Raw genomic sequence first — 27,922 nt, forward strand, 5'->3', positions numbered from 1 at the left:
AATTGGGGCAGCTGCTTAATTGGGCCAAAATTTACTGGTTCTGATGTGTCCCAATTAACCAGAATCCACTTGTATTTTCATAGAAAAAAATACTAGCAAATTTTAAAACTGATATCAGCTTCCAATTATAATTAGCACAAATGTGACCATTATGCATATTTCCTGGCTAGAATGTATGATACCAGCTTGTAGTTCTCTATGCTGGTCTTTTAACTTAAGCAAATGTTACATCTTTATTGCACAGCTGATTAGTAATAAAAATTTGCCTTTATTTTATATTTTAAGTAACTTCATTTAATATTCTCCATTCAAAAAGGCTTGCATTTATGTTGACTTTCATACCCCCAGAGTTGTTAAAGATTGTTTTCTCAGTTTGTTTCACCAAAGATCACGGTATCAAGTATCAAGCAAGATGTTACATGAAGTACACCTACAAAAAAAAAGTTACCACAGTGAACTCCGTTCATAAAGTTTGAAACAGTACTTGCAGTCCCATATGCAACAACCAATCTCAAACTAAATAATCGTTAATGGAAAGGAATTAGTTGTTCAAAAATATAGAGGATATTTTGTTACCATTATAGAAAACATTAACACACACCATTTTAAGATACAATTGTTATTATTGAACTGTTAGCCATTTCAAATAGTAATCAGCAATTTTCATGGATCAATGTCTTTCTGTTCATGCCCCTAACACTGAACCTACCTTGATTTTTCTTGTCATTCTTATCAAAAGTATCTTTTTCTCAAACATAAAAAGTCATCATAAATCTTTTAAAATTATTGTTCTTTACACATTACCTGTGTTTGTGGTGTTGAGGGGGCGCTCCCACCAGCTGGTCTTACTTTGGTAGTTTTAGTTAGTGCCTTCTTCTGCTGCAAAGCAATTTTGTATTTAGATTCAGCATTACGATATTCCTTATCATGAAATAGAGAATCTGCATGGTAGACAAGTAGCTGGTATTTCTGTACTGGAGAGAAGAATTCTCTAAAAAAAACAAAGAAAAAAAACAAAGGAATTAGTGAATATCCAAAACTTCCTCCAAACTTCATTGACACTTTTGACATCCCATGGAGAAGATGGATGCTAACCAAGATCACAAGCACTTACAATCACAGATATTCCCAGATATGCAAATTATTTTCTCAGTCCCAATTCATTTCAAACATAAAATAGAATTTGGCACAATTTGGTAAACATTAGCTTCATCAGCCTAGCACACCCAAATTCAGAGAGTGCAATGGACAAATAAGTGGGGAAAAAAGCACAAAATAGTCTATTCTAACTATTGACCATAATATTAATTTCAGCAATACAAGTAAAGATTGATCAATTCACTAGACTTGAACAATGTAGTCCTGTTTTAATGGGCTGTTCATTCATGGTCCCATAATGAACCCCAGGCATCCTATGATACAAGGTTTATATAAAATTAAATACTTGCTTCCTTTCATTTAGAACTGACAATTCAGAACTGGAGCTTTGAGTGATTTATCAGAACAGGTTTTACATGAAGATAAAAATATGCTTTGACTTAAAAGAGATAATTGTCATGTTTTCAGTCTCATTAATCTAGGATGGGTACATACAATAGCCAAAGACTGCTTCAATAGAAAGGAGTGTAGAAATTATCATAGTAAAGATTAACAAACATAAAGCTCTTAGTGTTCTTCGACCAATTTTCAAAACCCCCAAAATGGCAGTGAAATCAAAGGACAAAACCAGTATATGTGGAGGTCCAGACCGGTTCTTCAAACTGGAAGGAGATTCTGATTTCAGTTCCATCACACAGGTGTGAAATCTGATCCTGGGCCCTTTGCTTGAATAAATTGTAGGAAAGATACAGTAAACCATTAACTCGGTGTTAGATAATGTAATTGCAAGACCACTTGGGGAATTTGGCTATCAGGAATTTCTCACCATGGAATCAGAATATACAGGGCCTACTTCACCAACCTGATTGTGTCCTTTCAGCAGAAAACCAGATTGATGGTAGTCCTATATACCTTGGTTTCCAATAAGTGTTCCGATAAAGCTATTGGAAAGAATTAAACCATATGGGAGTGACAGGACATTTAGTGCTAAATAGGTAATTATTTGAAATACGTTGAGAGGGTGGCTATTAAGAAACAGAAACAAATGACTTGTATTCATGAATAGGGGAGCACAAAATTCTAGCTGAGACCACTGCTGTTTAAATTTTTCATTAGTGGCTTAAGTAGTCCTAAATGAAACTATTCTAGATTTAGTTGTGATATTAAAATGTTAGTAATTTAGGCTAAATCAATACATCACAGAATATTTTGGACAAGTATTGGACCCATTGGTTTAAATAAAAGCAGTGACTTTAGGAATGGAGAGCTCAAAATGTTTAAAATATGCAAATACATTTATTAAAGGCAACACATTAGGAAACATAAACTGGAGGTAATAGCATTTCAAGAGATTTCATATTTGATTTAGCTACATGGAAAACAATGACATTGTTAGTTATGGTTTAAAGAATAATTGATTTGCAGCAGATACTTTTATTTCTCCTTAGGAGGTCCTCTGGAGCTCAGGATGACTTGCTTTCACTTTAGTTTTATTGCTTTGAGGGATCTTGGAAGCCGGCAGGGAACAGTAGACTGTTCTTTTTAATGGGGTTGATGGGATAAAGAGGTGGATAATTGATGAAATGGTCCACTTCTTATTAGTGCTCCCTGATGCACGGACTCAAACTTCTCAATAGCATCCTTAATGTTACTTCTCCACTGAGTGGTCATGGGTCAGAGAGATTCCCACCAGTCAGTGGGCATACTGCACTCCTTCAAGGTACACAAGACTTTGATAAATCAATCACTGGAATAACATCGAGGATCCGGTTCCTGCAAACAGTGAATGATGTAGAGAAACTAGAAAGGATGCAGGGATCTCCAACTCAAGGACAACCAGCCTAGAATCATAAGCACAGAATGGTTTGTAAACAGTGGCTTATTTTTTTGTATATAAAAGACTAACACGCCGAGCTGAATGAATTACTTAAATTAAGTAGTCATGGTAGACAGAGGAATGTAAATAAAATCCACAGGTAAACAATGACAGATGGCTTTCTATATTTGTCATATTTGAAGAGCAATTCCTCTGATAAAGCAGCACTCATTAAGAAAGAGTCTTAGGCAAAGGAAACATTCCAGAGGCTTTGGAGGGTTGGGGGGGGGCGCAATTGTAAAAAAAAATTAAAGTGACAAAGCCTAATCAGACAAAAATAAAGGCTTTTGTGGTGGAGTGTGGAGATAGAAAGAAGTGGCTAGGACTACATATTTAGAGAAGAAATTTAAGGGGTCAAGACTACTTAAAGGAATCTTAAGGCCAGGAGAGACGTGTAGACAACATATTCAATATGCTGGTGCAATCAAACAATGCATATAACTCAGATTACACGTTTATATCTTCCTTTGTAAATTCCACATCTAATTCCAACAGCCAATGTCTACACATTAGGGAAACTTGAATTCACCCTAATTGAGAGGCAACAATACTACAAGGCCTAGAACACTTAAATACAGAGACTTACACCTGCTACGTCTCCAACTTCCAAGTCAGTGATGATAGCAGTTCTTGTGAGACAGATCTCCGTACGATAAACCTTGTTAAAACTACAACTCATTACAAAGGTGCCAACACATAAAGCGCTGTGGGAACTCGGGCAGTAACTACAGACAATAGACAACAGGTGCAGGAGGCCATTCGGCCCTTCGAGCCAGCACCGCCATTCACTGTGATCATGGCTGATCATCCACAATCCCTGTTCCTGCCTTCTCCCCATATCCCTTGACTATAGAGGAAAAAAAGATCAGTCGTCAACGTTTCGGATCGAAGACGCCCAGAAGAAAGTCGTGGTCTATCCAGTTGCCTCCACAAATACTGCCTGACCTACTGAGTCCCTCCAGCGTCTTTGAATATTACTCCAAAACCCAGCATTAGCAGTTTCTCGTGTCTCCATTACAAACGCATATTTAACCTGGAATGTCAACTTTTGTTAAGGTTAGGAATATTGAAGGCTGTTACACTTTGGTTTCGGGGGGGGGGGGGAGTTGCACGTTAATTCTAGGGAAGGCAAGAACCCGAAGGAAAGTTCTGAGGAAGACAGGTAAGGGGCGAGGAAGCTTTCCAGTTACCACTTACGGATTGTTGTCGCTCATGGTCAACAACAAACTGCTAAGTAATCTCACGTTGGAGTAGAGGCCAGCAGCCACCATGTCCCGTACGTGGTCGATAACATTCATTTTAAACCCCACAGCGAGCGAGCGAGCGGCCAGGCCGAACCCAAACCCCCGCTCGGACAGCACCTCAAAAATGGCGCTGTGGGCCTCCGCCACCGCGGGGCGGCCGCCGGCGCGCCTGTTCGCTTCACCCGCGCGCGCCCGAGGAAAGAGGGAAGGCCGCGCAAGGGAGCAGTTGCGGTGGATCAGGCCATTTTTTTGTTAAATAATTAAAATGCGTAGTGCGGGTCACGATTGCGGGGAGCGGCGCGGCGCGGCGCGGGCAGCTGGGCGGGGGGGGGGGGCGCATGTGCAGCCCAGATGCCGGAGCGGGAGGCGGCGCCGGAGGAGCCTCACAGGCCGTGGCCTCAGCCTGAAGGTGGGGACAGTGAGGGCCCGCTGAATGTGGAGCGGCTGCTCCTTACCGTCTATCTCACCCACCTGCTTTACTTTTACTACGTGTTTGCTATACTTTATCTGTGCTGATTCTGACATCAGTGATGACCGACCAGTCCGCTCTGCTCCTCAGGAAACAGCTGGCAGGTACGAGCATCTCAGGAAAGTTTGGCTGAGGATTGTCGCAGTTCAGCATTCACCCTGGCTGATTTTAATTCGACACTTAATCGCTCTTTATGTTTATTCCTTTCGGTTTATGATTTATTTTTAGACCATGTTTACCCATTGCCCTCTGTTATTTTCACAGGCTATTGTAACTTTTTTTATGCTGAGCTCCCCACCCCCTCCCCAGCTCCGCATTATCATTAATTATGACAGACTGACTGTGGCAAGTGTCCGGCTTATGGTCACATGTTTTAAGTGTTTGCAGTTTTTTAACGTCGAGTACTTTTGTAGTTAGGGCGGTTGATATTTTAATTTGTCGTTTATAGTGTGCGTGGGGAAAAAAATGCCAGTTTGTACAGGAAGAAATGGGTTTAACATTTCGGGGTCATTTCAGAACTTGGCCATATCTCACTTTTCTGATGTGATGATGCCAGATCATTGACTTGAAATGTTGGCTGTGTCTTCACAATTATTGCCAGCTGAACCTTATCAGCATTATCTGTTTTCAGCGTCTGTGCGAATTTGCTTGCGTAGAAAAATATCGCTCTGCATTGCTGGGAGCTGTCAAATGCAAGGACAGTGGATATTTTTGTCGTCTTATTCATTTCCACTGGATGTGGTACAGTCGTCTGTTAAATGATTACATTTGCTTTGAACTTCTTCACACCATTGTCAGAAATTCAAAATTCAAAGTAAATTTATTATCAAAGTACATACATGTCACCAATTACTACCCTGAGATTCACTTTCTTGCAGACATTCACAGTAGATTAGATTAGATTATGAAAACACTCAGTCCTTTTTTATTGTCATTTAGAAATGCATACATGCATTAAGAAGCGGTACAATCATACAACACAATAGAACAAAATACAATGGAAACAATCAAAAAGTATAATGTGCAAAAGAAGACAAACAGTGCAAATACATAAAAATAAATAAATAATACTGTGAGCATGGGTTGCAGAATGTTTGAAAGGTGTAGTTATCCTTTTAAAGTGCAAATTGCTGGTAATCATTAGGTTCACATTAAAATGCAGCTTTAGAAAAACGTTTTCCTTCAATTCCTATTTACCATGAATTGTAGATAATGTGCTGTAATGGTAAGTAAAATGGAAAATTATTGATTTCATATACTTAAAATTTAATATAATAGGCTTAAAATAAAGCCAATGTGTGCAATATAAGAAGTGTAAATTGCATGTATTTTTAAATTAGGGTTGGAATCTAATTAATTTATTGAAGTTGAGTTACAGTTTTTAATCATTCTTAGAACAGAAGTAACTTATAGATAATATTTAGTACTTTTTAGTTCAACTAAGATTGTTAAAATTCTTTTTTCTCTGCCTAAGTGACATGTGTATCAAGACAGTTTCATATCTTAATGTACTATGCTGCCTTTTCTAAACAAGTGTAACTAAATGTGTGTTGATTTGTACAAACAAGTTAATATACTATAATTTTAATGTAAATTAAGAGAGTGTTTGTTTATTTTGTCATTCGCCACCATTAGTCATTGGCAGCGAAGCTGATGAAGGATTTTCAGCCTGAAACATTAACACCGTTTCTACTTTTTCACAGATAATGCCTGACCTTCATGGTGCTTCCACATTTTTCTGCTTTTGTGAAACTCATTGATTACTGACTGGGACTTGTTCTCTGAACACTGCACAGTGAAACGTGTAACATTGACCGAACACTCCCTGCATTTAAATTAGTTATCAAATGACCTTGGGACCAAAATAGTCTTTAGATGATATTTAGTTTGATAGTTGCTATAAAACTGATAATCCAGCATCCTTGGAATTTTAGTGCTTGACTAGCAACTTTTCTGGACTACTGGAACATCCAAGCATACTTCTTTTTTCCCTTGTTACATCGTAGTATAGTACATGTTTCAATGAATACAGCAAGTTCAAACAGAGAGGAAAATATAAAGGCACTCCTTACTTGCCCATCACCTCCCTCCAGTGTTTTTCCCCCTTCCCTTTTTTCTGTGGTCTTCTACCCTTTCCTGTCAGATTCCCCCTTCTCTATTCCTTTATCTCTTTTACCAATCAACTTCCGTCCCCCTCTTTCGGTTTCACCTATCACCTGCCACCTTATACTTCTTCCTCCCCTCCCCTTACCTTCTTACCCTGACTTCTCATCTTTTTTGTCCCCAGCTCTGATGAAGGGTTTCAGTCTGGAACAGCAACTGTTTATTCATTTCCATGGATGCTGCCTGACCTGCTGAATTCCTCCAGCATTTAGTGGGTGTTCCCTGACTTCAGTCCTCCCACCGCCAGTTCTGACTGCAAACTCCACTCGTACTCTAGACATTTGCCCCACCGCACTGCTCAGATTCTGGGATAATGAGTGAACTAGATACTGGATTTCCAAACAATCAGATGACAATTTATTGGAATTTTACAGGTTTTGGCCTAAGGACCAGCAGCTGAGACGGAAGACTATTTAAGTATATTTGTTTTGGATTTGAGTGCTGGAATGCCTTGTTCCTTGGGCATTATGTAGGTTTAGTTTGTCCTCAGTCAAATGTTGGGAGGGGTTGTAAGGAGTTTTTTTTCTCTCCCAGGATTGAGGCAAGCTATGATTGAACGAGTATTGGAACTAATAACATGGATTAGTGCAGGTCCTTCTATTTACCAAGGGAGTTCGTAGCTATTGTGATTGTGGCTGTATACATCCCTGCTATGCTAATGCTGGGGAAGTACTGTGTGAGCTCTACAGCTCCATCAGTGATTTGCAAACCACACATCCCAGTTTTTTATTGTTGCTGGTGATATCAACCATGCCAACTTAAAAACATTCCTGCCTAAATTCTATCAGCATGTTGACTTGGAGTACGGATGAGAGATCGGAATGCTGCCTTCAGATTAGGGATAAGACAGCTCTCAGGTCAGCAATATTCACAAAGAATATACAGTAATTTTTCTGTGCCACTGGAGATATGAGGCGCATGTGGCAGGCCATTCAGTCCCTAATGGACTACCAGTCCACCCTGCGTGTCAACAACATAGATGCCTCTCTTCATGATGGGCTGAATGTCTTTACGATCTGCTTGATGCATAGAACAATGTGCCAGTGAGGAAGGCCCTCTTCCCTTCTCCTTCTCCCCCCCCCCCCCCCACACACACACACGAAGAGAAGGCGCTCTGCCTGGCCACAGCTAATATGAGGAAGACCCTAGCCAGGGTGAACTCTCATTAAGCTGTGGGGCCTGATAACATACCTGGTAGGTGCTGAGGGACTATGCAGCCCAGCTAACCGAGGGTCTAACAGGCAATCTTCAGCATTAAACCAGGACCATCCACTGTCCCCTCAGGCTTCAAGGCAGTGAACATCATCCCAATGCGCAAGAGGGTGACAGTAACCTGCCTTAATGACTACTGTCCAGTGCCGAGGATCTCAACAATAGTGAAGTGCTTTGAGTGGCTGGTTATGGGTCACATTAAATCCCATCTTCCTGCTATGTTGGGCCATTTCCAGTTTGCTTATTGCTTAAATCAGTCCACTGCTAGCACCATAGCTTCTGCCTTCCACTCTGCTCTGTCCCACCTGGAAAATGGTGCCTCCTATGCCAGAATTTACTTCAGCTCAGCATTTAATATGATCATCCCTCTGAAGCTGGTGGGTAAACCGCCCTCATTGGGTCTCAACACCTCTCTGTAACTGGATCCTGACTTCTTAACAGAAAGGCCACAGTCAGTCCACGTTGTCAGAAATATCTCTAGTTCCATCACACTGAGCACCAGCACTCCCCGGGGCTGTTCATCCCGCTGCTGTTAACGCTTGAATGCATTGCTACATCCATTTCAAACCAAATCATCAAGTTCACCGATGACGCTATGGCAAGGCGGCATGCAGAGAGGAGATAGAGTGGCTAGTAGAATAGTGCGAGCACAACAACTTGAGCCTCAATGTGGACAAGACCAGTGACATGATTGTGGACTTCAGGAAGGTGCAGGCTGATCACTGCTCACTGCATATACACAGATGCTCTGTGGAGAGTTAGGAGCACCAGGTTTCTGGGAGTACACATAACGGATGGTCTCCCTCAACACCACCTCTTTATTCACAAAAGCACGGTAGCATCTCCACTTCCCGGGGAGATTGAGGTTAGTGAGCCTCTCACCCACGTCCCTGCCCTCCATTTTAGCTAGTTTTTACAGGAGCACCATGGAGAGTGTCCTGACCAGCTGCATCACTGTATGGTAGGGAATTGCAAGACATCTGACCACAAGTCCCTACAGGAGACTGCAAGGACTGCTGAGAGGATCATCAGGGTCTCCCACCTATTCGAGATATTTATCAGGAGCACTGTGCACACACAGGGCCCTTAGCATTGTCACTAATTCCTCCCATCCATCAACAATCTCTTTTGACGCTCTCCACCCCCACCATATGAAGGAGGTACTGTAGCATTAGGACAAAAACTGTTAGGATGGGAAACAGTTTGGGAAGAAATGCTTTTCATTTGAAACTCTCCCTAATTTAAAAAAAATGTTGATTTTCAAAAATTCTTTCTCTAGGCAACAAAACTTGCAGTCTCTAGCCAGATCGCTTGTGACAAATGAGAATAACCCAGTAAAAGATTTAATACTGCCACAGCCAAAACTAACATTTATAATTGGATTGCAACACCAAATCAGCATCTAGAAGTAGAAACTAATTTTATTTCTCTTTAGCATCCCAAGAAATGAAAGAAAACACCAGTTTATATGTTCTATTTTGCAATTTCAGAGACTAAACTTGCAGCAAATCCTAATGCATTTATATAAAAATGTGGTTTCTATTTAATTCTCTATAACGCTATTTCATTCTGTGTATGTGTACTTTCTTCCTCCCCAAGAACTAAACAAGAATCCAGTGGATGGATTTTCTGCCGGATTAATAGATGATGACGACATATACCGATGGGAAGTTGTTATCATTGGCCCGCCAGATACTCTTTTGTAAGTTTATACCTCCATAAGGTAAAGCTGCCTGTTAACCATCTAAATTTAGTTTTTGGAACAGATGAATTAACTGAAATTTAAAAAAAAAATGAAATTGAAGGGTTTTTTTCAATATAACATCTACATCCTTCATACATGACGGAACTTTAGAAATCATTCCAGGGAAGGGCAATGTCATTAAAAGTGTTGCTCTGCTCATGAAGTATCAGGAATTTGGTGCCACATCAGAAAGCGAAACCTCAGTTGTGGTAATCTAGGCTTTGGTAGCTGAGTAACATACAGATTGGCAGTTTACTTCACCACATAAATATTTGCACCAGAATGGCATTGGTTGTGATACGCTTTGATATGTAATGAAGCACAATACAGTGGATTCTGGTTAATTCCATCACGGTTAATCTAGTCAGTCGCTTATTTGGGACAATCCTTAAAGAACAAGCACTAATCAAGAAAATAGCCAGATTCCACCTTTATTTGGGCACTGTGCAGCTTAATTGGGCAGAGGACTGTTGCTAAACTAGCGTCAGTCCCGTGCACTTGCATGGCCATTAGATGCAACGCCATGCTTTGAGCAGTTTTTAAATAGTGTCACTTGCATGTGTTTATGTTCAAAAAGCAGCAATTTTTGTCACTGATAGTTGACGAGAAATAAGAATTCAGAACTGTTTTGCTCACTGCGGTTTCAGGCATTCAGGCTTGGAGATGCCAGAAACAGCCGAGAGTGAAAATGAAATGATTTCACTACTTAAGCAAGTTAGAAACTATGAAGAATTTGGCAATCATCTTGAATGTTACAATGAAAATGAAGATTTAGAGTATGTAATCATCAACAGCATTGTATGACAGCAGTCAATTATCTGCACTATGTATCTAGGCTGAATTTGTTCACTTACAGTCAAAACGCAATGTGAATGTATTCCTCTGTCGATAAGTATTAGAAACTAATACACAGTTTCATAGTACTGCAGTAGTATTGGCAGTGTTCTAATTTGTTCTGGATTTCGTTTAAATACATAATTAATTACTCAGTTAAACAGTACTTTGTCTCTTTTTTTAATACCTTTTTTAACTATTTCCATGCAACTTCGGCTAATTGGGCCAAGATGTACTGATCCCAATGTGTTCCAATTAACTGGAATCTAATATAGATCTTTTAGTTCTTGGGAATAAATATATATATATAAAAGTAAAGGTAGTCAAGAGACCAATTTGACGAAAGCAGGTTAATGAAGCTTTTATTATTGATGGTAGGACAGAAAAGTTTCACTGTTGGGATGATCAACACTTAATAGGGACTATAACCAAATCCTAGCAAAATGTTTTTTTTTACAGTAGTGTCATGTGGACTTTACATATTGAATAGAGAGGTGTGGCTGGGATAGTTCTCAATGATAAATAGGAAGGGATAAGGGATAGGAGAATGACTGGCCGAAGACAGAGTGGGAATAAAGGGGACATTCTTTCGTAGGCTGCAGTGACAGAATGTGTGTATTGTAGAAAGGGGAATTGAGAAACAAGATTTAAAATTAAAGACAAAATTCAAATAGATTAAAAAGTAAATGGATTCTGTAAACTGGACTGATTTGTTATGAGTAAATGTTCCCACAATCAGTGGGCAGTATTTAGAATATTTATTGCAATACAAACGGGTATCTACTTTTAAAAAGCAAAAGCAGTTAACAGATGAGGTTAGAGGTAATATCAAGCAAAAAGAAAATACTCAAATAATATAATGTGCAAATTGGGTTTGTTTCTCTGTTATGCAACTCAGTGATACTAGTTACAAAGGGTAGAATTGAGCAGTCTGGTCAAACAAGGCACTGAGAACAGATAAATGCTTTCCAGAAGGGAGACAATGTATTTTAAATAGGCTAACATGATTAATGAAGGTAAATTAATTAGCTAAAGAAAAGCTGAATGAAATGGGGTGGGGTTTTAGGTGTTGCAAAAGTACAGAAGCTTTCATCAGTTTACATATACAAAAGTAACTACTCTAAACAACTAGTTGACAGTACTTTGATTATGATCTGAGAATGTGAAAGGTACAATATAAAATTTAAAGTACATGTATTATCAAAATATGTGTGCAGTATACAATCCTAAGATTCATCTTCCCACAGACAGCCACGAAACAATGTAATCCATGGAATCAGTTTTTAAAAAGCAAACATCAAACCTCCAACGCATTTTTTAAAAAAAAGATCAAATTGTGCAAATGGCAAAAAAGAGCAAATAACACAGAATATAAAACATCAAACCACAAAATTATTGAAACAGTCTGGAAATGTTCAGTTTGTTTCAATTCAGTTTAATTCAGCTCTGTCGGTTGTTCACTGCAGGCTGCAGAACCAGTCTGCCCCGTCAAAATTGTACCAAATAGCAATAAAAAAGGAGTGACCAGAAACCAAAAACACATCATAACATGAACTATAGAGTCCACTTCACAAACCACATCAACTAAACCTTGTTGAAAACCCAAGACTCTGGCAGCACTGAATGAAAGGGGGGGAGAGAGAGAGAGAGAGACCGATCAAACACTGGTACCTTCCTCTGGGAGCAGCGAGAGAAAGACTGGTGGACTCTGGCACCCTCCGCTGGGAGCAAGAAGCGGGACACTGGAACCCTCCTCTGGGTGCAGGAAGCGGGACACTGGTCAAACACTGGAACCTTCCTCTGGGAGCAGGAAGCGGGACACTGGTCAAACACTGGAACCTTACTCTGGGAGCAGCAAGAGAGAGGGGGAGAGAGACCGGTGAAATACAAACAGTAACGCTGAACACTTCCTCTCATTCTCGTTGATTTCAATCTTCCTCGATGCTTATATTGATGAGAAATGGAGACTTTTCATAGCAGACAGGACTATACTGTGAATAAACAACCATTCACTTTATGCCTGATTTACTTTTAGTCTCAATATGTTTTCTACTCCTTCCACTGCTGGTTAGACTTGATTCTGTGGCAATACTTAGTATAATAACAGATATGAGGCAATGTTGTCCTTTATAGATTTTTGAAAAGTCAGATCTGAGTAGGAGAAAACTACAATAACTTTTACAGGCAACACACATAAAAGTTGCTGGTGAATGCAGCAGGCCAGGCAGCATCTCTAGGAAGAGGTACAGTCGACGTTTCAGGCCGAGACCCTTCGTCAGGACTAACTGAAGGAAATCTCTTACTAACTCTTCCTTCAGTTAGTCCTGACGAAGGGTCTCGGCCTGAAACGTCGACTGTACCTCTTCCTAGAGATGCTGCCTGGCCTGCTGCATTCACCAGCAACTTTGATGTGTGTTGCTTGAATTTCCAGCATCTGCAGAATTCCCGTTGTTTGCGTTGTTTTTATAACTTTTACAGGAGTGTCTTTTTTAAAATAAGATTATTTAAAAATGAAATACTACTTTCTGTAAAAGTAAGCTGACATATGTTTTAGCAGTGAAAATCGCAAAATATACTGATACCTTACTGTGTTCATCTCTGTTTTTATGTTTGTTTATCTAGAAATGGTAATTATGTACAAATCACAAGGCTGCAAAATTTAATCAATCGTTCAGGAGAATATATAAGCCTCCAGATTTTAGTCTTTAGTTCTTGTTTTTTTTGTTGTGAAGTAATATGCAATTGTTTGTAGAATTCCTGGGTTCAAAGTTTGTGCAAAGGTAATGTGTATTTTCTGGGATATTGTTTTATCAGTGGATGTTAAAATTCAGCATAGTCTCTTTAATGTAAGTTTATTTTCCAACTACATTTCTGTTATCAGTATTTTTTGCAATTCTGTCTTGTGAGGCAGATTAATATTGTATTGTTCTTGCAATACGGACTTTGTAATGTTCTTGGTAGTTATGAAATTTATTTGGAGAGTATTTGCTGTTTTCTTGGTCATTAAGCAACATCTTATATGTTATTGGGTGAAAGGGAAACATTTTTATTCATGGTTCTTAATTTGTTTTGCCTAGTGAGGGTGGATTCTTCAAAGCTCACCTGACTTTTCCCAATGACTATCCTTTGCGGCCTCCAAAGATGAATTTCATCACAGAAATCTGGCATCCAAATGGTAAAGTGTGTATTTATGACATCAAATAATAACTGATGAATTACCAGTTTTTAAACCATAAAGTGATAAGTGAAGCTTTTGTCTTTTAAATCACTCAAACAGTGGCAGCAGAGTGTGAGATGATGTCTATTTAGGTACGTGGTTATTAACACAGACTTCCTAAAGTTGATGTCTACATGAGAGAGCTTATTTGATGGATTAAATCCTACAAACATTTCATGCAGTCCATTGGATACACGTGGTCAATAATGAAAAACTATGTAACAAAATAATTCAACAGTTAAAGTTTAGGATGTAAAGTACAGTTCTTGCTGTATATATTTTGAGGTTTATAAAAAAAACAAAAACAGATCGGGTAGCACCTTCAGAAAAAAATAGAGTTAAACTCTTCAGGTCCAGGACCCGTTATTAAAACTGGGAAAGAGAGAACATTAGTTTCCGTTTGCTGATAAAGTTGGCCAAGGATGAATAGAACACATCTCCATTAGGGTGAGACCAAATGGATTAATGTGACAGTTAAGAAAAATTTTTCTTCTTCGTCGTGTTGGTAGATTGTGAGTAATATGGCTGGAAGAAATGCCCAGCAATCCACAACATCGTGATGGAGAGGGAGGAGAAAAAACTGAGCAAAAACCACAGAGGGATGACGGTGGAAAAGACCTGTCTGATATAGATGTAAAGGAAGAGTAAGTTACCTGGGAAATTCAGTATCAAGTCCAGAAGACTAACTTGCCAAGATGGAAGATGAGGTGTAGTTCTTCAAGCTTACATGGTACATAAGAGGCTACTGTCAGACAGATTAGAGAGGGATGAAGAATTCAGGCAGAAGCTCAGAGTTCCTCCTGTGGACTGCTTTGTGGCGCAAATCATCAGATTTGTTTGGTTTCTCTGATATGGAGGAGACTACATTTTGGTCACTAATGTCACCATGTTAAATTGGAGGAAGTTTTGGTGAATAGTTGCTTTATCTAGAATGACTGGGTCACTGGATGATGTGAAGGGAAGAAATGAATTGACAATTACAAATGCAGTGATTGTGTAAGAAAATGTTATAGACAGGGAGTGATTGAAGGGGATAGAGCAGTGGATCAGGGAGAATGATTCCTTTGAAATGCTCAGAGTGGAGGGGCACAAGTGTAGTTAAACCTGGAGGAAATTCACAAGATGATCTATTGAATGGAGAAGCTGGCGGGTGAAAGATGAGGATGGAGGATCTGTACTCTTGCTCTGTCAAGGAGGAGAGAGAGTAAGAGCAGAGGTCTGTCTCCAGTGACATAGTCTGGCCTACAGGGCATATCCCACAAAGAAGCATAACCTGCTTCTAACTGTGACATTAGCCCATTTGGTTTCACCCCAACAAAAAGATAGTCCCATTATTCCACCTATCACTTCCTCAACATCTCTGCAAATGAAAACTAGCTTGTTTTTTCCTTTCACAGTTCTGGTGAAGGGTCACACACTTGAAATGTTAACTGTTTCTTTCCACAGATGCTGAATGTTTGCAGAGTTTTTAAACTTTATCTGATTTTGGGATAATCATCGTGATACGATGTGCTGAATGTTTCCAGAGTTTTTAAATTTTATCTGATTTTGGGATACCTGTGAACTGATATTTATAGGAAATCTTCCATGGATGTATTTTACAGAAGGCTGTTGTAAGCTTACAGAAACTGCTATATTTAGAATGAAGCACAGAACACATTCATGTCTCTAATTAAACTATTGACAGTAGCTACGAGAGCTGCACAGAACACATCCACATCTCCAGTAGCTACTGTCATTGGGTTTAATTAGAGCTGCAGCTGAAACGTGAGCTGTAGAATGGATGTTGTCTTTCATAGCTTCGTTGAAACTGTTCATATGTCATTAATAAACTCTTTGGCAAACCGTTCGATTTTTCTTTACAGTTGGCAAGAATGGTGATGTATGCATTTCAATCCTGCATGAGCCTGGTGAGGATAAATTTGGCTATGAGAAACCGGAGGAACGTTGGCTACCCATTCACACTGTCGAAACTATTCTCATCAGCGTCATCTCTATGCTTGCCGATCCCAACAGTGACTCGCCTGCTAATGTTGATGCTGCAGTAAGTACTTTTCCTTGGCAATGTGATCAAGGAAAGATGCTATACAGCTGGGAACAAAGGAAGCTGTGACCATTCTGGTGGTATTTTGTGTTTCGGAAACCCACATCCATTCATAAATTGGTAAACGTTTAAATCTCTCCCTCCCTCCTAACCCCCCCCACCCCCTCAATCAGTTCTCTTCATCCTTTGGGAATAAACTGAAGTGAATGCCCACTAGAGAATTCCATTAGACTTTTGGAGATGTCAGAGATTAGATCAAAATTTCTGCTTTACTTGCACTCAGTACGATTAATATTTTAAATGGGTATGTTCCATTTTGAAATGCAGCAGTTAATTATAATGAGAGGTTTTTATAAAGTATACAGACATATTGTAGTTTTGAAACAGTCCTAATGTGGAATGTTCTATCATCTCTGTATCCTCAGGCTCTTTTGGGCAGTTATTAGAATCTTACATCACTTAAACATTAGTTTGTTGCTCATTATAAATCATTGCTTGACCACGTGAGGCACATGCGTTACAGAACTTATCACTGCAAGGGTCACATTGAAATGGATACTGTACTTATTACTAAAGCAGCTTGGATTTTAAGGAAATACAGTTTTGGACAAAGTATAGGAAATGTTGGAATGTATCAATGTGTAATTATTGGAAAAACAAAAGAAAATACTCGTTATACATTTGTAAACAAAACAAATTAATGTTTTGAGTGTAAACTTTTGATATGAAAACAAAGATATACAAGCTTTTAGTAGAATGGGAAGGATGGAGAATTAACCGTCAGGCTAGTCAACAGGAATTTAATGGTTTGGATCTTTTTAGTTGGCGACTACTCGTTTGAAAGAGAGCGCTCACAAATTTACAATAGGGTCTGGTGAATCGGTTGCTGAGAACATATTTGAATGATGCAAATGTTAGAAGTATTAGAGCACATGCGAGGTCTTAGAAGCTGAAACTGGTATTTTTTCCTTCGGTTTCTTCTACTTTGAGTATCTAGCCAACATGCCACCCTTAAAAATTTCACTCTAGATTTATTGCTGTTATTTATTTTCCTATATAGGATCATAAAGTGGTTACAATCCACTAGGGGACTGTTCAGCCCAGTGAGTTTATGCTAGCTCTTTGTATGCCCTCTGTTGCTTAACTGAATAATTCAATTACAGGCTTTGGGTGTCAATGGCCAGGACAGCATAGTTGCTCATCCCTTATCCCTTTTTGTGAAGGTTGTAGTTAACTGCGCTGCTGTAGTTTTCGGACATATTTCCAAGTCACATGATGTATGACTGGGAGGGGGAGCTGAAGGTAGCATTGTTCCCACATGCCTGCTGTACTTGCTGGCAGAGGTTGTGCAGCTGGGAGATGCTGGCAAGTAATCCGGGTGAGTGGTAGCAATGCATTTAAAGTTGGTGTACGGTGCAGCCACAGATGCCAGTGATGGTGGAAGTATCAACATGGAGTGGATAATGTGCCAGTCAAGTAGATTACTTTGGGCTTGACAACATTGAGCTCCTATGAGTAATATTAAAGTTGCACCCAAGCAGGCAAGTGAACAGTTTTCTACCACATTCCTGACTTGTACCTTGTCTTTTGTAGCTTAGATGCGGCAGGAATTGTTGATGCAGATCACCCAGCCACTAACATGCTCCTTATTCATGTGACTGGCCAGTTGATGTTTTGGTTATTCATGATCCCAGATTGTTAACAGTGGGTGACTTGGCATTGGTTCAACTCTTCTAGGAAATAGTCAAAGCTTGGTTGCCTTGTAATAAAAATGCTACTTGCCATTTATAAGCCCGTACCTGAAAGCTGTCAATATCTAGCTGCATGAAGGTCTGGGTTACTTCATTTTCTGAGAAGTTCTGAACAATATTTAATATGTACTGTATCTCCAATTTAACTGCACCCCTGAAGTTGGTGGTCTGCTTTTAATCATGTTCATAGCTATTTTTCCACCATTGCATCTCCCATTTCTCCTATACTTTTACAGTTTCTATCTTAAATTAGGCCTTTCCACCTACTTCCTTGTACTGATATCCACTCTGAAGCCCAGTTCCATACCAAACTGATTTGATTCTGCATTTGTTCCCTAACAGAAGTTTATTATAGCTGCACTTTAAAATTCTAACAGCTTCTGATCTTGCATTTTCCCTATGACCTGGTTTCCGTGTTCTGCATACTGTCAGTCCAACTTTAAATCTTTGGGGTTTTCTTCTGTTTCATGATGTCTGTGAAGAGTAAGAATTTCTGCTTGTATACCTGTGTACATTCTCTGATATTAAATGGAACCACTGAAACATTGAAATCTTACTCTATTTTGAACTTTTGACTACTTCCCACTCAATGCCATTCTGAAACCCACACTTGCAAAAGGGCTAAGAGTAGAAAGATTAGAGGGTTTGGTAAAGAGTAGAAAGGCAGGGAAAACTGGAACAATCAGCTTCTTGGGTCTGTTCTTGAACACCTTGGAGAGAAACTAGAAACTGGAAATGTGGGGAGGAACACTGATATACTTGGAAGCAGAAGGAATAGGATCATTTGAAGGTAATATTTTTAAAACTTTAACAAACCTAACAAGTCATGGTTACATGGTTCAACAGAAGATGGTAGATTACTGGAGAGTTGGTGTTTGACCACAATCATATAAAGTTGTTTTATTACCTTGCAACAGTGGTCCAATATTCAATGGAGAACTACAAGCTAATGAAATCTTAGTTCTATAAAAAGGGAGAAATTGAGATGAACATCATCACTGCCCTGAAAAGGCAAACAATAAAAGAAAATAGAAGAGATTATCAAATGTATATAGCTAGAAAAAAGAGAACTCAAAATCAAGCTTAATTTGGAATTTGAGAGGAGCAACAATTATTAAATCAGTTTAATAAAAGATGTCACTTGAACCAATTATTTTCCACTGTAAAACATAAACAGTTGTAAACCACAGTCATCCTTTTTTCATGTAGAAAGAATGGCGAGATGATCCTTATGGTGAATTCAAGAAAAAAGTTGCTCGGTGTGTAAGAAAAAGTCAAGAAATGGCATTTGAGTAAATTCTTCTTCCAACTTTGTGGTAAGCATGAAAACTATTCTATTTTTTGAATAAGCTATTTAAATTCATTTTGTGACAAACATACTGAATTGTATTTGAACTTTCAAGTTCAACTTTAGTTTACATTTAGTACCAGAACGTAAGTGAGGAGCAGAAGCAAGCTAGACAGTCCCTAGAACCCTGTGTGTTCTGGCATTCATCAGTTGTGGTTTCTGTATGATCTGCGTATCCTTGACTCTACCACTAAGCTTCTCTGTATTCATGAGCCTGCATCCACTAGCTGAATAGTGTGGAGGATTTAAAAGAATAAATGTTCTCAACAGAAAATAAATTCCTCTTTATTTTAAAGGGATTATTCCTTTTTAAAGCAAATTTCAGCTTCTGGTACTTGATTATCCCAAGAGAGGAAGTGTCCCCTTTCAAAGTTTCACTTGCTTCAATCAGATAATTTCTTACGCTTTCAGAATATACCTGACCTGCTTAGCCATACCTCAAATGTGAACAAAGAATCAACCAAGTGAACCCTTCAGGAATCTCCTTTTCGTAGCTGTACACAGTTCTCCAGATGTGCTCTCAGTAGTGCCTTGTACAGTTGCAAAAGGCTTCCTTACCTTTATACTCAATCTACCTTAGAAAACAATTGGAAAGTTAACCTTTATTTCAATTACTTACAGTAACTCCATGTTAACTTTGTGCTTCATGTATGAGCACACAAGAGATGAGTTTTTCTTTGCCTGCCAAAATTCGGGAATTTCACTTTCCCAATTATGCTCCATTCTTAACCACTTACATGACCTATATTATTATATACTTTGTCTGCCTCGCAACGTTTCCCATTTCTGTGGCTATAGTACTTTCTATCTTTTCATCTAAGTGATTGACATAGGTTGTCAATTCAGTAAAACTCCACTACTGTGGCATGCTGATGAGTGAAGGTTCCTGCTGCGACCGGTGACCCTGCCATCTTTATCTCAGAGGCCGATATTAGGCTGTTTTTAAAGAGGGTGAACCCTTGCAAGGCGGAAGGCCCCGGCGGAATACCTGGCAAGGACCTGGACCCACTGCAATTTGCCTGTCGCCACAATAGTCAATGGCAGTCTCAATGGTTCTTCACACAGCCTTAGGCCACCTGGACAATACAAGCACCTATGTCAGGATGCTGTTCATCTATTATAGCTCAGCATTTAACACCATCATTCCCACAATCCTGATTGAGAAGTTACAGAACCTGGGCCTCTGTACCTCCCTCTGCAATTGGATCCTTGACTTCCTAACTGGAAGACCACAATCTGTGCGGACTGGTGATAATATCTCCTCCTCACTGGCGATCAACATTGGTGCACCTCAGGGGTGTGTGCTTAGCCCATTGCTCTGCTCTACTCTATACCTATGATTGTGTGGCTAGGCATAGCTCACATAGCATCTATAACTTTGCTGACGATACAACCATTGTAGGTAGAATCTCAGGTAGAGATGAGAGGACTTACAGGAGCAAGATATACCAATTAGTGGAGTGCTGTCGCAGCAACAACCTTTGTACTCAACATCAGTAAGATGAAAGAGCTGATTGTAGACTTCAGGAAGGGTAAGACAAAGGGACACATACCAATCCTCACTGAGGGTCAGAAGTGTAGAAAGTGAGCAGTTTCAAGTTCCTGGTGTCAAGGTCTCTGAGGACCCAACATATTGATGCAGCTATAAAGAAGGCAAGACAGCAACTATACTTCATTAGGAATTTGAAGAGATTTGGCATGTCAACAAAAACACTCAAAAACTTCTATAGATGTACCGTGGAGAATATTCTGACAGGCTGCATCACTGTCTGGTATGGAGGGGCTACTGCACAGGACCGATAGAAGCTGCAGAGTGTTGTAAATTTAGTCAGCTCCATCTTGGGTACTAACCTGCAAAGTACCCAGGACATCTTCAAGGAGCAGTGTCTCAGAAAGGCAGCGTCCGTTATTAAGGACATTCAGCACCCAAGGCATGCCCTTTTCTCACTGTTACCATCAGGTAGGAGGTATAGAAGGCTGAAGGCACACACTCAGCGATTCATTCCCCTTTACCATCCGATTTCTGAATAGATACTGAACCCACGGACACTACCTCACTTTTTTAATGTATATTATTCTGTTTTTGCACAATTTTTAATCATTTAATGTACATGTACTGTAATTGATTTATTTTTACTTTTTTTCTTCTGTATTATGTATTGAATTGAACTGCTGCTGCTGAGTTAACAAACTTTACGACACATGCCAGAGATAATAAACCTGATTCTGATTCTGCTCGGGTATGGTAATTCTGTGGGGTTTCTCTGTCCCAGTGAAGCTTTATCATGTTAATTTTGTCTTGTTACACTTGACTATATCTAAAGGTGATGGTGAATCTTCATCTCGAACTACTGCGGACCTCGGAGTGAAGATAATGCCATATCTTGGTGTATGGGTAATTTCAGAATTCAGATCCCAGTGACACTAGAGGATCAGCAATGCTTTTCCTTTTTGGGATGTATTGTAACTTAGAAACCTGCAGGTGGTGGTGTTTCCATGAATCTTTTTGTCCTTGTTCTCCTTGACGGGAGAGTGTTTAGAAATGTCGGAAAGGGCTTAGTCACTAATTATCATGTTGAAGGGAATAAATGCTAAATTGATAGGAAGCCAAGCCAATAACTTGGCCTAGATGGGTTCAGGTTTCCTGAGCGTTGCCCTTATTCAGGCAAGTGGTGAATATCCTGTCGTGCTCCTAATGGAAAAGCCAGTTGATGTTAGTGGATGAGTCACTTGCCACAGCATGCTGTTTCTCTGACATTTAGCCATGATATGATGTGACCAGTGCATCTAAGTTTCTGCTCAGAGGTGACTCTCAGAATGTTGATGTGCGGGGGGGGGGGGTGGAGAACACTTCACAATGTTTATGCCATTGAATGTCATGGTCAGATGGTTAGACGTTCCCCTTGTGAGAGATGCTGGGATTTTTGTGTTATAAGAATGTGTCCCATCATATTATGGGCTTGTATCCCAAAAAAATGATAATATTGTCTTTTTTATAAAAGATTGTACTGGAACTATTTTAGTTTGTAATAAATATTAAATTAAGTAAATTGCTAATGCTTTATCAGGTTGTTATCCAGTATAGTTTTAATAATGACTGTGTAAATCATCTATCTCTTGTGCATCAAGATGTCATAATTGATGTCTACAGTCATAGAAGTTCATATGAATAAGTTGCCTGATTTTAAAGCTAAGCTTTACAAGTTGATTATATTTGGAACCAAAATATCATCGTTAAAGAGGCAGTAAATATAACAGACATGAGAAAATCTGCAGATGTTGGAAATCCAAAGCAATGCACAAAATGTTGGAGGGACTCAGCAGACCAGGCAACATCAATAGAGAAGAGTAAACAGTCAACATCTCAGGCCGAGACCCTTCATCAGGACTTGCCTCTTTTTTTCCAGTCCTGATGAAGGGTGTAGTTATTGCAATTTCACCTCAGTTTTGTAGATGCAATTAAATCACATTATGTTTCCTGGATTATCTGGTGTTATCTGACTAACTTTTTATTATGATAAACATTTACAAAATATAATTAATACAGAATCATCTTCAGTTGTATCCAGTTCTTTAATGGTAAGTCTCTTTGTTGAAGTGGTGAGGTGATAATTTGGCCTTTGAATCCAAGTTAGTTCTTGGTAAAATCTACCTGGCTAATCCCCTCTAAAACTCTAATCTCATACAAATCATACAACCTTTCCACTGTGTTCTCATCAATCCTCAGTCCCCTAGGTCCATGGCTCTGCAGTTTATGTCCTGCTTTCCCTTATTCACGTAAATCTATTTTGGAACCCATCATTGCATTTGCTTGGACCATTCTTTCAGAGGTAGAATTTGAGATTGTGACTACTTACTGAAAAGCTCTTCTTCATGTCACCACTAATTATTTTGCCAATCATTTTAAACTTAACCTCTCTGGTTCCTCTGCCAATGGAAACAATTTTTCTTAATTCACAATGTCTGGCCCAAATTATTTTGAAAAGTCCATCAAATCAATGTTGTATCTTCTGTGTTAAGGAGGGAAAATCCCAACTTGTCCAGTTTATCCACATTATTAAAGTCTTTAAAGCCAAGGGCATAAATGGCAAAATGTCTCTGCCGAGGTCCTTCACATCCTCCCTATAGCGCAACAACTGGAAGTGGACACGGTACTCATATTACAACTGAGATAACATAGCATTGATATTCAATGTAACCATTTTGGTTTTAGTCCTTTTCCTCTATTTATAAACTTCAAGATCCCTCTTTAATCAGTTTTATGAGCTGTCAGTTTTGAAGGTTTGACCCTGTTTCTCCATTCATGGACACCTTGTAGGATTCTAGTTGCAACATTGCTGCCTTTTCTCTCCCACATATCCTTCAATTCCACCAGCCTGTCTACATATTTTAAAGTTAATTGCTATCCTATGTATTTACAGTACTTCCAAATATTGAAATAGTATGCTACATACCCAGACAAATTTATTGATGTATAAAGCAGTGATCCTAGTATCAGCTCTTGGGAATGTATTTGTATAATGTGTATTGGTTGGCCTTGAAGTTCACTGGATCAGAATCAGGTTTGTTATCATTGACAGATGTCGTGAAATTTGTTGTTTTGCAGCAGCAGTGCAGTACATGGCATAAAATTACTGTACATTATTAAAATAAGTAGTGCAAAAGGTAAAATTACTGTACATTATTAAAACAAATAGTGCAAAAGAGGAATAATGAGGTAGGGTTCATGGGCCATCCAAAACTCTGGAAGACAAGAAGCTATAGACCCAAAGGGGATAACGTCACTCGCCCCATCACTCAATTATTCCCACCACATTTTGAAGGATTCTTCATCTCATGCTGTGTATTTATTGCTTGCTTGTTTATCTATATCTATCAATTTTCTCTTTTTATATTTGCACATTGGTTGTTGTCTGACCTGTTGTGTGTGTCCTTACTTTGATTCTGTTGTGTTTCTTGTATTTGCTGTGATTGCCTGCAGGAAAATGAATCTCAGGGTTGTATATGGTGATATATATGTACTTTGATAGTAAATTTACTTTGAACTTCTAAGTAATGCAAAGAGGGCATGTCGTGGATAGGAAGGATCCTTAATGATAGATGCTGCTTTCTTGAAGCATTGCCTCTGGAAGATGCCCTCAGTGGTGGGGAGGGTTGTGCCCTTACATCATCTAGTTAGCAATGTATGTTCAATCTGTGTGGCGGAATATGCAGCAGACTTAATTGCTAAGCTATTGAGAGGGAATTTCTCTTGTGGTTTATTTTTAAGTTTCCTCTATTAATTTCCATTTATCTGAGAAAAGTATCTTTTAAGAAGTCTGCATTCCTCTGAATTCAACACATCGGCGATTTGCACATTTGAATAGTTTATATAGTTTTCAATATGTACTAAATTTGTGAAACAAGACCTTGTAAGGAGTTGTTCAAACCCAATAAGTGATTAGGCGATTTTTAAAAATCTATATAGTGTGATTTTATTATTAATTTGAATTCTCTTTTTAGGAGTCATGAGAGAGAACATACCTCTCTTCTCACAATCGCTGCCCATTACACAATGGATGGTAGCCTGCAGCTCAGAATTGTACGCGAATACGCTTGGATACAAAAAAAAGCCCTCTCCCCAGAGAAATGCCCACTCAGAAGAACTGTGACCCTGCAACTGACATCAACAAAAAAAGTTCAATATACCTTAAGTTTCATCTGTTATTTTCTACTCTTGCCATGAATTATTTTTATATGTTTAAGTATATTTTGGACTGCTGGGGAATCTGTTGTGTTAAGCGAGGCTTGTCTTTGTACTACTTAAGATTGCTGCTGTGTTTGCCTAAAAGTAATTCACTGAATCATTATATCGCATTATGCAAAAAAAAAATCATCTGGATACAGTAATGGTTCAGGGCTCAGGGCAATTAGTGATGATGCAAATTACCTTCCAAGTTCTCCTTTAAGCCATTTTATTGCTGTAGCAGTTTCAGGAAGTGCAGAGGTAGTTGACATTACTGCATTTGCCATATATTTGAAAATTATATGCAAGACCTATTTTTGCTTTATGTATATATTTAGAATATAATAAGGAAACAGATAGGATGTTAATAGCTATGTTTCTTGCTAAAAATATGATGGTAAAACTATTCATCTTTAACTCTTACATTATTTCCATATTTGTTCTGAGCCTAATAAACCAAATTAATTGTAGAAATTGTTTGTGTCACTAATAGTTCTGTCTGTCAAAATCATAAAAGCATGAATATAACAAGGCAGACAAAACAAGTGGCAAATGCAGTTATAAAAACTCCAAGATTAATTTGGAATTTCAGTATTTTAAAATACAAATCGGTTTTGATTCAAATGGAAAACTAATCCAAAATGAATTGAATTTTGAAATTAAAATTAATTATATATTTTTAAACAGATTGGATTTATTTTAAAACTGAGGAATATTAGATAGAGCTGCAGAGTTTTTTTTTTCCTCACTTGGAATGTGCCAGCTTAGTAATGCTCTTTCAAATTTGATGGTTTTTGGATTTTAAATTTGAACTCCTATAGTCTACCTTTTCAGAGCACCATCTGAGACAGCAGTGTCCTGAATGGATCTTTAAATGTAAGGCTAATCTGAAAAACCAATTACGTATTTATAGTGCAACAGGACATTTGACTCAAGTGGTGAATAGCAGTGTTTTCCATTGCTAGCTCAGCTGGACTTCTAAGATTGCATATTATTTGGAGAGGCAATCTAGCTATTATTCCTCTCTGATCAAACACTGCAGTTACGTTGAACAACGTTTATTAGTATTTGAAACTGTGCTTATGCAAAGTAGGCTCCCTTGTCAGTTATACCATTTGTCAATTATTATTTGTGCATTCATTAATGAATGTTCAACTTCTCTGTGTACACTTACTTTAATCTTAATATTTCTGATGAGGGAACTGCCTTTATCCTAGAAACTTTTCTACTCGTAGAAAAGGTTCAAGCTATTCTGGAAAATGTTATCTGTTTCCAAATTATTGTTATTTTTCAACAGTAAAACAGAATTCACTCTTGATCCTTCTAATGTTTCTCCTCATAATTATTCTCCCACCACTCCTGTGTTCTCTTGTGTGTTCTGACACTTTGACATCAATTCTTAAAGCAGTCTTCAAAACCTGACAAACTCCATGGCAAGACCAGCTTAATCAAATGTATTATACCACATTTCTCTGCTCCCCACTGCTACCATAAAACACTATTGGTCTTGTCTCAATCTGTCTAGAGTCATTTTGATTATTGAACTGAAACCTTGTGGCACTACTCATCCAGTGAATGTGAATTTTTGACTTTCCAAAATGTTAGTTTCATCTCGCAACAGTGAATTGCATCTAGCACAATAACTCTCATTTTTTTTTTGAGTCCTAAAATTAAAGTGTATAGATGCTGGAAATACAAGTTTGTGCAATATTTTGACATTGTTTCTAGTTGACTGACTTTTCAAAATGTATCTAGCAATGAAACCTGAATCCAACTGATATTATTACTGGAACTCAGTTTCCTGACCATGGTCTGCTACATGCTGCTGCATTTCCAATTGTACTTCTCTATTTTTCTAAAAGCAGGCCTTTTGAAAACTCTCATGCTGCACCCACTTCATTTTTACCTAATTGCCTTACATAAAAAAACGTCAAGTTGGACATGACTATTTAGTGAATCTGTTGTCTGTCCTTGTTTGATTCAGCCACTTCCAAATGCTTTTTAAAATTTGACCCTGAACTAAGGATTCTAAGAGGTATCAGGCTGTCCTTGGTTAACTGATTTATTTTCTGTCCTTGAACTTTGAATTGAGCCCAGAGCTTTCTTTTGTACTACTACCTTGCGTACAGCAGGGAGTATTCTATTTCCTCTATGCATTCTTTCCTACCATTTGTGGACTCTGCTATTTATCTCCTCTGTATAATTTTTAACCTGAGTTTTTTTCATGTTATCTATTTAAGAAATCTTATTTCTAGATTTGAAAGCAGTGACCAAATGAGTGAGGGACATGGTTAACCAAGGTAGTTGTGATGTATTAAAGAATACTTCTATTAGGTAAAATCTTCTAGCGATAAGTTTTATCGCAGGACATTGAAAAGATGGTTAAGATTACTTCAAATTACAATGTATAAACTATCGTGAATTTACTCAGTACCAATAGCAGCAGGTAGTCTACAAATCAGAACTAGTCATTACTTCCAACAATGCCTTATTATTGTAGTCTTATTAATCTTATAGCAGCCAGGATTTTTTTTTAGAATAATCCTATGGGAGAGTGTTTGCCCATGGATTAAAAATGCCAAGATTAAGCTAAGCATACATTTGGAAGAACATTTGGTACATTGAGAGACAGTAGATAGGATCACCACAATTTCAGTTAATCATGCATTTCTCCTCCTCCTGTTGATCAGTGCCTTTAGTTTAACAGACCAACTGTTGAGATCTCCCTCCCCAAAACCAGTCACAGCCCTCAAGATCTTTAAACCTCACCTTTTTGGCCGAACAGTTTGGTTATTTCTCCTTTCACATGCTCTTTATCTTCAGTACATAAATTAAGTACCTTGAGATATTTTCCATATTAAAAATTCATCATATGCAAGTTCATTATTTTTATTCTATTCCAGCGGGATTAAAGTGTAAGGATTATGCTTATATTTGCTCAAATAAAATGGGTACATTTAATTAAGTCTTAAAAGTTAAATTTACAAAGCCAGCTCCGGTTTATATTTTTTTAAAAAATGCATCTACATGCAGCAAATGTATTTACAATTATCAAGTGTAAGGGACTAAAGTGACTGTTACTCTGGACACTCGTGCATGTAACCTTATGAAATTTACCTGGATAATGAGGAATAAAGCTTTTGTTGCAAGGACTGCTGTATGTAAGCATTTACTTATCGGTATTAGCGAGAGCTCTC

General features: G+C 38.5%; 2 protein-coding genes across 4 annotated transcripts in view; one reads left to right on the forward strand and one right to left on the reverse strand.

Moving 5' to 3' along the window:
* The window catches only part of anapc7 (anaphase promoting complex subunit 7), a 38,266-nt gene extending 33,729 nt beyond the window's left edge, over positions 1-4,537 (reverse strand). The window contains exons 1-2 of one of the 3 annotated variants that reach the window (XM_072247868.1): positions 4,172-4,533; positions 805-991 (exon numbers count right to left, since the gene is read on the reverse strand). In XM_072247868.1, the coding sequence (XP_072103969.1) occupies positions 805-991; positions 4,172-4,272 (288 nt within the window). In that variant the 5' untranslated portion in view covers positions 4,273-4,533. Of the gene's footprint in view, positions 1-342; positions 426-804; positions 992-4,171 lie in introns of those variants that run through there. The other 2 variants (XM_072247869.1, XM_072247870.1) reach the window with 2 other exon arrangements.
* A 33-nt stretch (positions 4,538-4,570) lies between these two features.
* Positions 4,571-27,877, forward strand: ube2g1b (ubiquitin-conjugating enzyme E2G 1b (UBC7 homolog, yeast)). Its single transcript, XM_072247871.1, has 6 exons — positions 4,571-4,791; positions 9,662-9,764; positions 13,718-13,815; positions 15,723-15,901; positions 18,862-18,968; positions 24,503-27,877. Exons 1-5 carry the CDS (start codon positions 4,749-4,751, stop codon positions 18,946-18,948), a joined length of 510 nt encoding a protein of 169 aa, XP_072103972.1. The 5' UTR covers positions 4,571-4,748; the 3' UTR covers positions 18,949-18,968; positions 24,503-27,877.
* The last annotated feature ends 45 nt before the right edge of the window (positions 27,878-27,922 follow it).

Source organism: Mobula birostris, chromosome 31 (assembly GCF_030028105.1).
Source record: "Mobula birostris isolate sMobBir1 chromosome 31, sMobBir1.hap1, whole genome shotgun sequence".
Taxonomy (NCBI): domain Eukaryota; kingdom Metazoa; phylum Chordata; class Chondrichthyes; order Myliobatiformes; family Myliobatidae; genus Mobula; species Mobula birostris.